At 41.2% G+C, this 17,474-nt stretch overlaps 1 protein-coding gene across 3 annotated transcripts in view; it reads right to left on the bottom strand.

The window, feature by feature from the left end:
• The window catches only part of ptpn9a (protein tyrosine phosphatase non-receptor type 9a), a 232,184-nt gene that overhangs the window by 140,270 nt on the left and 74,440 nt on the right, over positions 1–17,474 (bottom strand). For all 3 annotated transcript variants that reach the window (XM_072553218.1, XM_072553219.1, XM_072553220.1), the window contains 2 exons: positions 8,158–8,301; positions 1,295–1,384 (listed from right to left, as the gene is read on the bottom strand). In XM_072553218.1, the coding sequence (XP_072409319.1) occupies positions 1,295–1,384; positions 8,158–8,301 (234 nt within the window). The remainder of the gene's footprint in view (positions 1–1,294; positions 1,385–8,157; positions 8,302–17,474) is intronic.

Raw genomic sequence — 17,474 nt, forward strand, 5'->3', positions numbered from 1 at the left:
GAGGGAAATATATCCCTGGTGGTGGGGTCTTTTTGGAGGTGGCGGAAATGTCGGCAGATGATTTGGTTTATGCGAAGGTTGGTCGGGTGGAAGGTGAGCACCAGGGGCGTTCTGTCCTTGTTACGGTTGGAGGGGTGGGGTCTGAGGGCGGAGGTGTGGGATGTGAACGAGATGCGTTGGAGGGCATCTTTAACCACGTGGGAAGGGAAATTGCGGTCTCTAAAGGAGGCCATCTGGTGTGTCCTATGGTGGAACTGGTCCTCCTGGGAGCAGATACGGCGGAGGCGGAGAAATTGGGAATACGGGATGGCATTTTTGCAAGAGGCAGGGTGGGAAGTGGTGTAATCCATGTATCTGTGTAAGTCGGTGGGTTTGTAAAAAATGTCAGTGTCAAGTCAGTCGTCATTAATGGAGATGGAGAGGTCCAGGAAGGGAAGGGAGGTGTCAGAGATGGTCCAGGTAAATTTAAGGTCGGGGTGGAATGTGTTGGTGAAGTTGATGAATTGCTCAACCTCCTCGCAGGAGCATGAGGTGGCGCCAATGCAGTCATCAATGTAGCGGAGGAAGAGGTGGGGAGTGGTGCCGGTGTAATTACGGAAGATCGACTGTTCTACGTAGACAACAAAGAGACAGGCATAGCTGGGGCCCATACGTGTGCCCATGGCTACCCCTTTGGTCTGGAGGAAGTGGGAGGATTTGAAGGAGAAATTGTTAAGGGGGAGGACCAGTTCGGCCAAACGAATGAGAGTGTTGGTGGAAGGGTACTGTTGGGGACATCGGGAGAGGAAAAAACGGAGGGCTTGGAGGCCCTGGTCATGGCAGATGGAGGTGTAGAGGGATTGGATATCCATGGTGAAGATGAGGCATTGGGGGCCGGGGAAACGGAAGTCTTGGAGGAGGTGGAGGGCGTGGGTGGTGTCTCGAACGTATGTGGGGAGTTCCTGGACTGGGGGGATAGGACAGTGTTGAGGTAGGTAGAGATGAGTTCAGTGGGGCAGGAGCATGCTGAGACAATGGGTCGGCCAGGGTGGTCAGGCTTGTGGATCTTGGGAAGGAGGTAGAACCGAACAATGTCAGTAGCTTTCTCCTCAAACTTCTGCCAAAAAGTCCCTCTGGGGTACTATTCAGATCCCTGTTCCCTGGAACTATGATTCCATGTATAAATGCTTAATTCACGATCTGGTGAACTATAAATGCTAAATCATACAGCAAAGGATAACATTTCCTGTTTATGGTGCTCCCAACCACCACCAAGTTGGAAAATCATAAAGGAAAAGACAAACCACAAACTTACCAAGATGATGAATTTGCCACTCAGCAGTTCAGACCTAAGTGGCTCTTCATGTGGTTTCAACTTCACAATCCCTTCTTTCAACCTTGTATCCTGGAAATAAACCAAAGGTATTTCATTTACTCTATAAAACTGCAAGATATAAAAAAAAAAGTGTTCACTCTCGCCATGATATTCTACAAATCATTACCCAGCAACCAATCGGTGAAGTACAGTGACCACAAATATATTTTCAAATGATGAGGTACTTTCTTGTAAACTCTATGACTCTAATTCTTTTAAGTGAAGTATATTCTATGTTTCAGCTCTGGCTTTGCAAAGATCACATCAATTTAATTTGTGGGGCTTCTTGATACAAAAGTCTGAATTACTTGTTAACAGTGGATCTTCATATTTAGATACTCAATACATGCAGATAATCTAGAAAAATGGGAATGAAAGAGCTACATATCAGCGACTGTTATGACTTTCATCAAATAAGCAAACTTCAGTTTATCATTTTCATATTCTCAACAACACTTTACCTGCTAAGTTTGAGACAGTGTGATGGCAAGTACCTTTCTTCCTCTTTTAAGATGTATGCATAACTCATTCTCCATAAAAAAAAATCTAACACAGCTAGAATTGACAGATAGATGCAGTGAACCCTAAATCTTATCTCTGATGTTTGCAGCTTCCTTCTTACTCATCATATCCCTGAATTGATAATCTTGGCAGAACTCAAGTTGCACCTGAGCAGAGAAAATCACATGTGCTAGAAACCTGAAATGCAACAATTAAGCTGGCGTTTTCAGATATACACAGTTACCTGCAGCATCACAGGCACGTTACCTACATGAGCTGAGAGTGCACCTCCTGCAGTTGATGAAAAACACCAGCTCCTGCCAATGCACTGGAACAGGAAGTAGGTGGAGCTAATGTCATCATTATGCACAGGAACAGAAAACTAGTGCTATTCATTTCTGTGTTATGCAACTGTTGCTGTTGCCCCTTCCTCAGCACACCCTCTTCTCCCCACTACCCTTAGGAATTGGAACAGCAGGTGAGGGAGAGAGAATTCTTCCTGAGGAGTTTCTGGATTAACAGTTGTCCACCTGCTTTGTAATTGGGAGATTTAGATTTAAAAGATGAGGTAGGGGTGGCAGTAAACACAGATGTATACAAAAGGAAAACAGGTTTGATCAATTTCAGCTGTGATAAAAGTTACACACAAAAGGATTGTGCATCTTTTCTCTCTCCAGTTGGATTGGTTATATTGCGCCATAGTCAGTTATAACCATATTATATTCAGCATCAATTATTTTTGTTGAACTTAAGTAATTTTTAAAAAACATTTAATACAATAATTCTACTCCACAAAATGCTAACTCCAAAACAATACAAATTTCTTATCCTGCACTTCAACACCAGCACCACGCCAAAAACATAAACTGCCGATCTATGGTGGGAGTGAAGTCCTTTCCAGGGCAATTCAATTTAGGAAACTGTATCTGCTTCTGGATAGGCATCAGGCACCTGCACCTAAAAAGATAGGCAAGGACCTGAACAATCAGATAACTGACAGGAGTCCAATAATTTATTCACAATCTACCTTAATGTTAGTGGTGTTTCTCTCTTCACTGAGGCTGCTTGATTCACTGACTATATCCAGCATTTTATTTTAATATGCAATTCATAGTTGACAATAAGGCACATTGTTGTCCACGTGAAATAACTGTAGCTCCGATGAAGTGACATGCTATTGCGCAAGTATAGTTGGGGAACTACCGTATATACTCGTGTATAGGTCGAGTTTTTGGAGACCGTTTTCCAGGCTGAAATTAGAGGGTCGACTTATACACGAGTTATTGTTTCAGGGGATGGAATTCAAGCTTGGCATGAGTCAAAAAAATGAAGAGCCAGATCTCAATATAAAATTATAAACAACCAAAGGAAAAAGAATTATGGCTATTATTGAATATTAATCTGCAAAATAACTGTCTCCATTCTGCGTGCTACAGTAGAACAGTACTGTCGTACTGTTCTCCAGTTACCAGTACTGTAATGTGCATGTAGGTGTACATATATGTGCACAAGTTAACAGGCATACCAGCAGGTGGTCAGGCCATCTACTGGGGTATGTGTACAACACACAATTCATGAAATTAAAACAGAGGAACAGTAAAAACAAAAATAGTTTGATAGTATTTTATTAAAAGACGACTGCATGAAACTGTTAATAGTATACGATAAATACTTTACATTAAAAAAACTAATATTCACAGCAAAAAAAAACTCTTCTCACTGTATATCACAAATATTATGGGATAGCTGCTTAAAACTATAAGTTACCAGTAATGCAAAAGTCCATTAGAATCCTTCAAATTCACTGTCCTCATCGGTTGCACCACAGAATAATTCATTCCAGTTGTATGGGTCAACCATATCGTCGTATGGATCATCTTCATCTGCACTGTCAAGGGGATCATCAATTGATTTGTCATCACTTCCATCTGACCATACAGTTATCCTCCGTACCATCGAAAGCATTAGAAATTTCACATTTTTTGAAGGCTTTCACAATCATTTTAGTTTTCATCTCCTTCCAGGACTCAACAATTCACTCACATACATTGCCACCCTTTGTGAAGCTTTCTTCCCCTTCTTGCATCCAAGTGTCCCATTTCTTCCGTACTAAATCCTTAAAAGGTCTATTGATGCTAACATCCAGTGGCTGCACTATGGTCATATGGCCTCCAGGAATCACTGCAATGTCAAAATTGTTAGCTCGAAATTCACTGATAACACTTATTACTCTGTGTGATCTGAACATATCCCAAAACCAGTAGGCATTTTTTTCTTTTTTAAGTCCACCTGGTTGCAAATTCCAGACCTCCCTAATCCAAGTCTTGCAGTCACCTTCATCCATCCACCCTTTTTAATGGATGAGGACAACAATGCCTTTGGGAAATTTCTGTTTGGGCAGAGTTTTTCACTTAAAAATCACCATAGGCTTTAATTTTGTTCAATCTGCCATACAACCAAGTACCACAGGGAATCAACTCCTTTCATGACAGTAGTCTTAACCAAAACTGTTTTTCTTCCAATCTTGGTTAGAGACAAAAAAAACTGCAGGTGCTCCACTCTTGTCCACAGTTCTGTTGTCTGCCATATTAAAGTTCATTGGAGTTTCGTCCATATTGCCGATGCATGCGAGCCTGCATTTTCCTTCTAAGTTCTGTCGACAAAGCGATGGACCCTATTAACCTTGTCGTTAAGTTCTGCTGGTAGATGTTGGGCAATCTTGGTTTTCTGTCTAAGCACTAGATCATACCTTTTCATAAACCTACTGTACCATCCAGCACTGACTTTGAAATCACTGAATCCATTTTTTTTGCTTCATTTTTGGTATGCATTCTTATACACTGTCGAGTCAGTATGCTTCCAGTCAGACGACACTGAAGTATCCAGTCAGCAATCTTTTCTTCTGGTTGTGGCCACTGGTTCAGCTTTCCTCGGTTTGCATACTTCTGTTTTGGCATAGCCTTTAACTGTGTGGCTTTTTTCCTCCAAGCTCGGACAGGTTTTTTCAGAAACACAGAATTCCTTTGCAGCTACGCTATTGTTATTCTTCTCTGCAACTACAATAACTTTCAGTTTAAACGGTGGTGCATACTGGTTTCTTCGGAATGCCGTTTTGTCAGCAAAGTTTGGGGGAGTTTCACAATATGTTCAAAGCACAACTGTATGCAACACCTACTTCTTAGAAAATGAGGCAGCAGCAGGGAGACAAGGTCGAGTGCTGCCATAAGATGCTTTTATATTTGCATGCACAGGTCAAATATGTGTATGTAAATATTACACACACACATTGCAGATATAGTTATCAACACTAAATTTAACGATTTGAAAATCGCATTGAGCATATACTGGTGTGCATAACATGTGATGACACAGGTATTGAATCAAAAATGTGTATTTGAATCAAAAATGTGCAAATTATGGCCTTTAAGGACGTATATATGGTCAGGAAAAAAAAACCCTGAAAAACTAGGGTCGACTTATATGAAACATACCAGATTTTTGGCCAAAAATAAGGGTCCAACGTATACATGAGGTTGGCATATGCATGGGTATATACGGTATATGCGAAACAAAACATTACAGTCCTCAAGCTGCATTTGGCATTGGAGAAGAAATGAGTCAAAATTACTTTCAGGCTGGACAGTTACATGACTGCGTCAGCACACAAGCCAAGTGAAATGTTGGTAGGCTTCCACAGATGGAATGGAGGACAGTGCACAACACATTAAATGCAATTCTAATCAGAATACAAGACAAGGGTTGGTCTGGCATTACTTGTTGTGTTCCTAATTCTGAGTTGGCAGCAACGATTTAGATTGCCTTTAATTGCTAGCACAGAATGCAGCAACCTAATCCAGTCTATCCACAACTATGTTTTTATTCAGGGCGAAAGCAGGGTAGAAGTGGAATCAACAGCTGTGGGAAAGAATTTGTCCTTTGCACATGGCTTATGAATTACTGTGTGGGATCTGAATTTTTGGATACCCTCCAATTGGACTTTAGGCAGTTTGTCTTCATCTATTACTCGAATCCCAAAAGGAGCTGAAAACAGGAGACATAGACAAACAAATGCACACATAGATAAGTACAGCAGTCTTTCTAACTAGGTCAGTAAAACTCAACATGGAGTGAACAGCAGTTTCTTCTCAATATCTTTTTCTTGAATAAGTTCAGTAATAAACAAATTGTCGGTGGCCATGCATCGTTTATCTTTAAGAAATGTACCCTTTCCCTCGCCTTATGGTTTTCCATTGCCGCCTTCTACTTAAGCAGCAATAGAAACAAATAAAATGGAAAAGACACAAAAATAAGAAAATTATCAACTCAAAAGCTGCAGTCTCAAACAGAATTATTCATCTATGCGAAACCTCAAATGTTGAACACACTCACATCTGGTGACTCCCTCACAAAAGAATAACCAAGTTAAAAGGGAATACTTTTGCTTAAGCAAACTAGGAGACAAGCGAACTGAGAAAACAGCCAGCTATTAGGTATCACCAAGTTTGGTCATATAAACACAGATGTCTGTTGAAGGAAAAGGAATGAATGTGGTATAGGAGAGATTTCACAGCTTTGACAAGGAAAGGTGTGTGACTATTGTCATGGTCACCACATAGACCAATAACCTAAAAGATCTAAAGTTACCAAACTAAGCAAGCAAAGGAAGACAACTAACAGCATTTCACTTGTTACGTCTTTTACTTTAACAATAAAACCAAAATCAATGTAAATGAAACACAAATTTACAGGCAAACTGTCTTCAGCAGAAATCATAAACTACACTTTACCAAGCCAACAATGACCAATCCTACAGATTCTCTGGCAGTACCCTTGGTTTTACAAAACTCAGGTAGTTCCTCAGGTAGAGTTCAACTTCTTAAATTCACACAAGAATTGGTTGTTGAGCTGCCTCCAACGGAAGCTTCATTCCAGCCAAGTTCCACTGTCACAGTCATCGCCGAAAGTCATCACAATTCACAGAACCTTAACATGGATCACAAAACTGAGCCCAAGAGAACTTTTGTCAGTTAACAATATTAAGAAATATGGAACCAAAGTGGGGAAAATGGGAATTAATAGCTATGGGGACTTGAGAGGTTGAATATTCATGAGCCAGAAATAATCTGAAGGAAGCACAAACTTTCCATGCCATATGACACTATATAAAAAGCAACTAGTGTCAAAGGACCAGTAAAAAATTAGTAACAAAACTATATTCCTCCCATCCCTTGCATTTTGAACAGTTGTTCAAGATAAGAACCGAAGAAATAAGAACAGACAATATATATTTTAATCAAACCTGTTCCATCATTCACTCTCATGAGAACTCTCTACCTCAGCTCTATTCTCCTATTCTCCCCCATTCCCGATATCCTTAGGTTTACAGTACAATGAGTTTGATGGTTAAAAACATGCACAGAATCCAACAGAAGGGAGGGGAAGGTAAGTCTTGCTGATATTTAAACACTCTCCCATCTCTTTAGCTCATTTAAACAAAATCCCAGGGAAACATCCTAATTTGTTTAGATATTAACACTTTAAGCGAAGAACAACAACAGAATAAAGAAAACTTTAAAAAAGATACTTTCTCACTTTTCTTTTTGAAAGTACACTTTTGAGATGCATGTAAGAAAGTAAGGCTCCAATTGAGATTATTTAATTCCTTCATGATGTCAGGGTTCAAGGACTTTTGTTGCCAGTATAACTTCTTCCTGTTTGAACATATTTGCTGATCATTTATTTGCAAAAGTAATGAACTGGGCGAATGTGATCTATCTGCTTCATATTTGCATAACCATAAACCCTTCAGTGGAACATATGATGCAAAAACAAAGAACGTCGATGATCAGCACAAATAGACTGCAGAACACTCAAATTTAATGCAAAATACTGTTACCCATTATGCAAGTAATCGAGAAAACAAGGGTGATGATATCATAATCCACTCCTTTCCCCACATGCAGACCGCTCAGTGTGCACAAAACAAATCCATTTCTCTCTCAAATACACATATTGACAGATACATGTCATAATGGGACAATGTTTTTTTCAATTCAGATTCCACAGAGCCAGGTATGTCACTCAGAGATCAAAACGCTGACAACCTACATAACCTTGCAAGAATCATTAACAATAAGAACTAGTTAAAAACAATGACTGCAGATGCTGGAAACCAGATTCTGGATTAGTGGTGCTGGAAGAGCACAGCAGGTCAGGCAAATTCCAAGGAGCTGCTGCCTGAACTGCTGTGCTCTTCTAGCACCACTAATCCAGAATCCATTAACAATAAGAAGTCAGCCTACCCGGTATGAGTGGAATAGTTCAATAGCACGGTAAACATCAAATTTTCTGGCCATTAGAAATTTAACTGCTGCGTTCCAGGACAAGGGAGAGACACCATGTTGCGTTGTCCACTTGTTGATCTCTTCTAGAAACTGCTGGGTGGCCTGCAAGACAAACAAAAACAATCACAAGTAAAATACGGCTCGACGGGCAGGCAGATGGACGCACACACACACAACCTAAAATGAGCCCCAAATTCCTAACAAATCCCGACTTTTCACTCAATCTGAAGTCTAACATAGAAAGTGAGAGCAGAATTTGTAATCCTTTCAAAGCAAGATTAGAGACACCATCAGCTCCTTGACTGAAGTTCACACCTTAACTGAAAATGTGTTGCTGGAAAAGCGCAGCAGGTCAAGCAGCATCCAAGGAGCAGGAGAATCGACGTTTCGGGCATCAGCCCTTCTTCAGGATTCCTGAAGAAGGGCTCATACCCGAAACGTCGATTCTCCTGCTCCTTGGATGCTGCCTGACCTGCTGCGCTTTTCCAGCAACACATTTTCAGCTCTGATCTCCAGCATCTGCAGTCCTCACTTTCTCCCGAAGTTCACACCTTATCCTACTTGAAAATATCAAACAGATATCTGGGATGTTGGAAAGACAGAGGCATCCTATATCACACTAATGTACTGAGGCATGCCCAGTAGGACATCCTCCTCCTCTGAATATTGGCAAGGGAATAACCAAAAAGCCTTCAGCAACATACAACCATGATAAAAACATTTCGCAATAAATCCAGATTTTTAAAACATGGTGAAACACCAAGCAAATTGAAATTAGATTACTTACAGTCCACACAAGTCCACACAAGTCCACACCGCCCCACCGAAGTGCAACCCACCCATACCCCTACATCTACCCCTTACCTAACACTACGGGCAATTTAGCATGGCCAATTCACCTGACCTGCACATCTTTGGACTGTGGGAGGAAACTGGAGCACCCGGAGGAAACCCACGCAGACATGGGGAGAACGTGCAAACTCCACACAGTCAGTCGCCGCAGGGGGGAATTGAACCCGGATCTCTGGCGCTGTGAGGCAGCAGTGCTAACCACTGTGCCACCGTGCCGCCCCCAAATATTTGAGTTTTTAAAAGAGTTACACTAACAGCGAAAGAAACGGTCACCATAGTTCTTAGCAGAAACATTGCCCAAGAGCCCAAGAGTTCAGTAACAACTAGAATCAGAGATGAGATTCTAAATACACACAAGGAGAAAACTGCTGCAGAGAAATGCTTTACTATCGTGCTTAGAATAGTGTGAATTCTCACCAGGAAATTTTAAGCCAGATGGGTTGGATCTGGGATAATCCACATTGTCAATTTCACCAGCTTCCTCATCTCCCCTCCCCCTACCTCAACCCAGGTCCAACCCTCCAACTTAGCACCACCCTCTTGAATTGTCCTACCTGTCCATCTTCCGTCCCACCTATCCGCTCCACTCTCCACTCCGACTAATTGCAACATTTAAGAGGCACCTGGATGGGTATATGAATAGGAAGGGTTTGGAGGGATATGAGCCAGGTGCTGGCAGCTAGGACTAGATTGGGTTGGGATATCTGATCGGCATGGACAAGTTGGTCTGTTTCCATGTTGTACATCTCTACGACTCTATCACCATCACCCCCCCAGCTTCATGCACCTCCTAGCATTCCTAGCTACCTTCCCCCCAGCCTCCGCACCCCCCCCCCTCACATTTATCTCTCAGCCCCTTTGGAGCCCCCACATTCCTGATGAAGAGCTTATGCTTGAAACATCAACTCTCCTGCTCCTCGGATGCTGCCTGACCGGCTGTGGTTTTCCAGTACCACACTTTTTGTTACTGAAAGCTGTATTCATTGCTCATCTCTAGTTATCCAAAGTAGCTGAGTTTTGTACTTTGGTTATTGACAGTTTTGCTGGAAAAACTCCCATAGTTGAGTCACAGATTCCAGGATTTTGACCAGCAATGAAGGAGGAAAACTATTGGCCAAATAGTGACTTGGAGATGGATGGCAATCCCAGAGTTTTGCTCCTCTTGCCCTTCTTAGTAGCAAGCCTAGGAAGTGAAGCTGAACTAAGTAGCATGTCACAACTCATTGTATCTCTGTAAACTTACACCAGCAAGTTTGTTGGGGGTGTTAAAGAATCATAGATCAAATCCTCACGCAAAGGCTTTCACAGCTTCTTGTTGTGAGGATATAAATACGCAGCTACCTTCCGGAAAGTTTACTAAACTAAGCTCCTTGCCCAGAATCCAGTTGATAAATGTCTTTAGATGTAAATCAGAAAGAGAAGGTCGCCCTCTCTATTCCTTCACGTACTGTATGTGAAGAACTAACAAACAGTACTTTAATAACAAAACATCAATTGTGCGGGCTAGCTAACCTGTTGAAGTATGGTAAGTTTACCAAATTGAAGGAGAAGATCCCACTTTGGAAATTATTCATGAATTCATTCTCTGGGTGTTGCAGAGACACAATTTAATAAAGAGAAAGCTTTCCAAGTTTTTGAAGGCTGGGATTGAGGCAGTAAGAGATTATTGACCGGAAATAAAAGATCAAATTGTCTATCTTTTAGGGAAAGAACGTAAATAATAAAATGGAAACCAAAGACATGTTAGTACATTTTTGTTAAAATCAAAATGTATTTGAATTGCTGGGAAGCATACAACTTCCTGACCTCTTGGGTTTCCAAGGTCAAGTTCTATTCATCGTCGCCCTGTCTAGATTCTTGGAATACAAAGTAAATCTTCAGGATTATTGCAAACTTAAAATAGTCAGTTAAAGACTTGGGGACATGTACAACACACCACACATTTCTTAACAAGCTCATTTAAAAAAAGGAAGAACCTGGGTCGGTGTGGACTTGTTGAGCCAAATGGTCTGTTTCCACACTGCAGGGATTCTATGATAAAACCAATATGCTCTAAGATTGCTACGGATCGGAGTGCCCCATCTGACTTTGGCTCGAAAACTGAGCAGGACAAAAAACAAGATCATTTCCCTGGCAAGTGCCATAGTAACGGCTTATAAAAACGTACAGGTCAAGCCATATATTGAATTGACACCAGCTTCTGCTATTTTCATTTATACGTTCTTTAGGCACATCTTTTGTTACTTTACTTGGCCATCGCCATGCATTTTGGGTTGGCAGCATAACCCCTTCCTGACGGAGAAGGGCAGAGAGAGAGCACGCGAGAGAGAGCGAGCGAGCGAGAGAGCGAGAGAGAGAGAGAGAGAGAGAGATTTTGCAGGTGTAATTTGTTGGTTGCATGGCTTTTATCTCTTCCAAAGGGGCAAAATATAAGAACCAAGGCTACTTTCACTCAATCTGCAAGCAATTGATGAGTCCAGTTTAACAGCGCTGGCTCACTACCTAGTAATACACAAATTCTAACGCAGAAACCGCTGAGTTACCATCAAATGTCACAAAGTGCAATCTACCAAATGCTTGTGTTTTGATTTTGGGAGAATCTCATGCCCTACACCTGAATACTCCTAAACACTGGCTCGACTTCCTCTAGCTCCCATTTTTTGTTAGACCGGGAGTTGGACATCCAGGAGGAATCCGATTCCATGCATATTCAAGTCTTTACCCATTTTCCAGGATCTGGTTATAGACGCTCAGAAATAACACACACCTCTGAATGACAGGAACTAAAACAAATAGAAAATAGTGAGAATACTCAGCAAGTCAAGCAAAGTGTATAAAGAGGAAGACAGACTAATGTTTCACATCTGCGCAATGATCAGATGTGGAACATTAGCTTGGTTTCCCTGTCCTCAGCACAGGACATCTTTAGGAGGAAAATCCATTAATTGTAGTTAAATATAAAAATCTGCCAATTTTGACTTCTCATCCAATGCTCTTACAACACACAATAGCACCTATTTTGTCATAACTAATCATGAGAGATATCCTCAAGTAAGATTAAACCCTTTCTAGTTTTTGATCACACACCTCATCCTGACCTACAACTCAAAAACTATGAACCACCAGTTAAGAAGCCTCAACTATAAGTCTGTCTTTTACCTTAGGACAATCTCAATGAGCTGCCATAAAGAAGATTCGTCCCATGGATGGCATGACTAGGCAAATTAACAACAAAGTCCATTTATAACCAGAACAACAAAAGAAAGGTATTTATTTTGGAACTGAAAAGTTTAAAAGGCCCAAAAAACACTATTGTCTGAGCTGAGCATAGCTGCTCATTTTCTGACCAGGGGATATATATTTAAAGTATTTCGTCAACAATCAAAGAATACAAGGAGAACAATTTTCCACTGCGAGTTATAAATGATTTAGAATGGACTGCCTGAAAGGGTGGTTAAAGTCAATTCAAATAGAATTTGGACACCTACTCTAAAATCGATTAACTTGCAGAGGTTTGAGCAAAGATCAGGGATTAGGTGATGATGGGGACCAGATGATGGGGACCAGATAGCCTCCATCCGCAGGAAGGGATTCTACCATTCTAGATCACTTAATCCATTTGCTGCAGAAATATGCCTAATTTGTTCTGGAAAGAAGACACTAAAGTAGATTTGCATCTGCTATGAATGTCAGCGTGGGATACGTCATGAATGCTATATGCCTTCCTGAGAGCCAGTCACTAGTGGAGTCAATGGGGATCTAGGTTAAGGCTGCTGACCTTCATCTGCATGAGTGGTCAAGAAGAAGGCAAGAGGAATGGAAGGGGAAAGACAGCCCACAGTTTACTGACATAACATACAAGCACAAGTGCTGGCTGTTAGCGGAGATAAATAGAAAAGTCGAAATGCACTGGGGACTGTGGAAATGGATTTAAAACACTTCCATTTAATCTTTGATTGTAAATCCGTTAAATCACTGTTCCTGAACTTTGCATGAACCGCGAGACACAAAATCAGCTATTTGACAAACATCTTATTGACAGGACAAATAAGACACATGGAGGAAGGTGTCTTACAAGAAAGACCTGGTCCACACTACAAAGTCTCAACTTTGACAAAAATATGTTGCAATTACAAATAGATGAACTGTAAGAGGCCTCAGTCATATCTGTATAGAAACACTGCATTTGCAGTACTGAAATGATTCAGCACTAAGCCACCTTGGTTAAAGCATGTAAGAGTTTCACTCACTGGTTGTCTTTGCTGATGATTTCTAAGAATTATTAGTCATATAGAAAAAGCCCACATTGTACACAGATACATAGCCACAGATAGTGATCAATCCTGCACATGCAAAGCAATACAGCACCAGTGATTGCACTCCACCACAACCTCAACTTGTAACACAGAAGCTACTGTGCATCTGCATTATTAAAACAGTTGCTGCTGCGTTTTATAGATATTACTCATTTCACAATGCAGACACAAAGTCATTCATAAAAAAGAACCACAACTCAGCACTTCAAAATCGCAAACAGCATACATACAGGCTTCCAAGGTTGTGAATTGTGCCTGGCATCAAGTGTAGACAGACTACTATGAGCTGACTAAGGTATTGATATGACCTTCAGAATATTTGTTAGAAGCTTCAGTCTAAGTTTAAGGAAGCTATGCTTGCTCTGGTTATCTTTTGCAAGATTACAGAAATATTTAGCTGTAAAACTGCTAAAATATCACAAGGATGCATTCAATTGACTAAAGTCTATTTCTCACTGTTGGGACACTCATTGGAAAGAACTGCTTACAGCAAAAAGGAGAATAAGGGAGGGGTGAAGTATAGCAAATACTGAACTTTCTCCAGCTGTCGAGTAACAAAGCAATAAATGTTGTCAGTTGCCTGTTTTTTTGGTCACATGTTGTGTTACAGATAGGGAAGTGCAAAACACTAACTTCAATATTGAAACATAGAAGATTGGAAGAGTGGACCATTCAACCCCTTGAGCCTGCTTCATTATTCAATATGATCATGATTGGTCATCAAGCTCAATACCCTGATCCTACTCTTCCCCCATATCACTTGATCCCTTTAGCCACAAGAGTTATATGTTCTTTCTTCTTGAAAACACAACAGTGTTTTGGTTAGGCCACTGTTGGAATATTGCGTGCAATTCTGGTCTCCTTCCTATTGAAAAGATGTTGTGAAACTTGAAAGGGTTCAGAAAAGATTTACAGGGTTGGAGGATTTGAGCTATAGGGAGAGGTTGAACAGGCTGGGGCTGTTTTCCCTGGAGCGGAGGCTGAGGGGTGACCTTATAGAGGTTTACAAAATTATGAGGGGCATGGATAGGGTAAATAGGCAAAGTCTTTTCCCTGGGGATGGGGAGTCCAGAAGTAGAGGGCATAGGTTTCGGGTGAGAGGGGAAAGATATAAAAGAGACCTCAGGGGCAACCTTTTCACACAGAGGGTGGTACGTGTATGAACTGAGCTGCCAGAGGAAGTGGTGGCGGCTGGTACAATTGCAACATTTAAGAGACATTTGGATGGGTATATGAATAGGAAGGGTTTGCAGGGATATGGACCGGGTGCTGGCAGGTGGGACTAGATTGGGTCTAGTCTCTTAAATGTTGCAATTGTACCAGCCTCCACCACTTCAAGAACATCACCCCTCAGCCTCTGACACTCCAGGGAGAACAGTCCCAGCCTGTTCAGCCCCTCCCTGTAGCTCAAATCCTCCAACCCTGGCAACATCCTTGTAAATCTTTTCTGAACCCTTTCAAGTTTCACAACATCTTTCCGATAGGAAGGAGACCAGAATTGCACGCAATATTCCAATAATGGCCTAACCAATGTCCTACACAGCCGCAACATGACCTCCCAACCCCTGTACTCAATACTCTGACCAATAAAGGAAAGCATACAGGTGACTGACTGTGTGGAGTTTGCACATTCTCCCTGTGTCTGTGTGGGTTTCCTCCGGGTGCTCCGGTTTCCTCCCACAGTCCAAAAATGTGCAGCTTAGGTGAATTTACACACTAAGTAATCTAATCTAATCTAATCCCAAACGCCTTCCTCACTATCCTATCTACCTGCAACTCCACTTTCAAGGAGCTATGAACCTGCACTCCAAGGTCTCTTTGTTCAGCAACACTCCCTAGGACCTTACCATTAAGTATATAAGTCCTACTAAGATTTGCTTTCCCAAAGTGCAGCACTTTCCATTTATCTAAATTAAACTCTGCCACTTCTCACCCCACTGGACTCTCTGATCAAGGCTCCGTTGTAGTCTGAGATAACTTTCTTTACTGTCCGCTGCACCTCCAATTTTGGTGTCATCTGCAAACTTACTAACTATACCTCTTATGCTCACTTCCAAATAATTTATATAAAACACGAAAAGTAGTGGACTCAGCACCAATCCTTGTAGCACACCACTGGTCACAGGCCTCCAGTCTGAAAAACAACCCTCCACTACCACCCTCGTTTATTCTATCTTTGAGCCAGTTCTGTATCCAATGGCTAGTTTTCCCTGTATTCCATGAGATCTAATCTTGCTAACCAGTCTCCCATGGGGAACCTTGACGAACGCCTTACTGAAGCCCATATATATCACAACAACCACTCTGCCCTCATCGATCCTCTTTATTACTTCTTCAAAAAACTCATTCAAGTTTGAGAGACATGATTTCCCACATACAAAGCCATATTGACAATCCCTAATCAGTCCTTGCCTTTCTAAACACATGTTCATCCTGTCCCTCGGGATTCCCTCCAACAACTTGCCCAGCACCGACGTCAGGCTCATTAAATTGAAGTAGGAATTTTCCTTCAATAGTATAGCTCAAACTTGCAGCTTCTCCATGTACAAGAAAAAGGGCATCAATTCATGGAACAGCACCAACTGAAAGTTCATCTCCTAGTCACTCACCATCCTGGCCAAGTACAGTTACTTCAGAGACACTGGGCCAAAACCAGAGAACTCCTCCTGAACAGGGCCTGAATAGATGAAGTGCAGCCGTTCAAGAAATTACATTATGGCTACCTTTCCAAGGGTAATTGGGGTTAGGTAATAACAATGCCCATGTCTCAAGAATGAATGAAAAAATAATAGTTCCAATTAGACTTCTGGGATTACATTCTAGTGTGGCGTGCTAAGCTCACACACTGGATCATGCTGCTTCTGGCACATAGTCTCGTGATGAAGACACTATATTTAATATTGTCTGGAGGACTTACATTTATTTTCCTCAATTCTTCAAAAGTTATTTCTTTAGTGGAATTAACTGGGTTTAGTTTTTAAAATATATCACTGCAAATTCACGGAGGGCACTGGAGATTTTACTTGAGGATTCTGTTAAATCAATTGATTGGTAATAATGGCCTGCTTTGCAGTAGATACCTGTTGTGGGTTTACTTTAACAGTGATAAACTGAGAGGGGTGCTTGTTTTACATAATTCAGTTGGACAATAGCCTGCGAAAAGCAAACTGACTTGGAGGAAAGATTAATAAGAACAAGCTGTCCAACAGATTTCACATTTCTGAAAAGGAAACCCTCTCATGGAGGTGAAATACATTTCTCAGTTTGAAAGAAGTGATTAAGAAAAATCTCAACATTATATTTCTTTGAGCAAGCTGTATCTGAAAACTGGCAGAGGCAGCGGTGTATGATTAGCAAGTTGACCACACCTACCAGAATATCACAGCAACGGACTCTGGAACATCCTACACTTTATCCTTTTGTCTTCAAACTCCCTCCTTTGCTATTGTTACATTTACTAATCTCTGCTGGAGAAAGCTTTCTGATCTCTTTTCCTGAAGAGAGTGTGCGCATACGTATGTGCGCGCGCTTTGGGATATTTAGGGGGATCAGCATTTAAATGGCTCCATTACTGACTGTTATATCAACCAATTACAGCATCTCCATTGAATAACTTAGGATTGTGCTTATTAAGAAACCTATTTGGTAGAAAGTTACAAATCACACAACACCAGGTTATAGTCCAACAGGTTTAATTGGAAGCACACTAGCTTTCGGAGCGACGCTCCGTCACCTGATGAAGGAGCGTCACTCCGAAAGCTAGTGTGCTTCCAATTAAACCTGTTGGACTATAACCTGGTGTTGTGTGATTTTTAACTTTGTACACCCCAGTCCAACACCGGCATCTCCAAATCATAGTTGGTAGAAATTATTGCTTTAAACCTGATTTGATAAGATATTTAACAGGTCATCCTGGTAACTAGAAGAAGTATTTTTACTTGAAGCTGCAACAGCTTCAGTTCTAACAATCTACTGTAGGAGTGTCTACACTGATTCATAAAACATAAAAAAAACTACTGAACAAATTGGCTTCCTTCTGTACCACAAGTGACTCTATTCACTTACATTACACAAAAAAATTGCCAGAATGTAAGACCACATCTATTG

The sequence above is a fragment of the Chiloscyllium punctatum genome, chromosome 33, assembly GCF_047496795.1.
Source record: "Chiloscyllium punctatum isolate Juve2018m chromosome 33, sChiPun1.3, whole genome shotgun sequence".
NCBI lineage: Eukaryota > Metazoa > Chordata > Chondrichthyes > Orectolobiformes > Hemiscylliidae > Chiloscyllium > Chiloscyllium punctatum.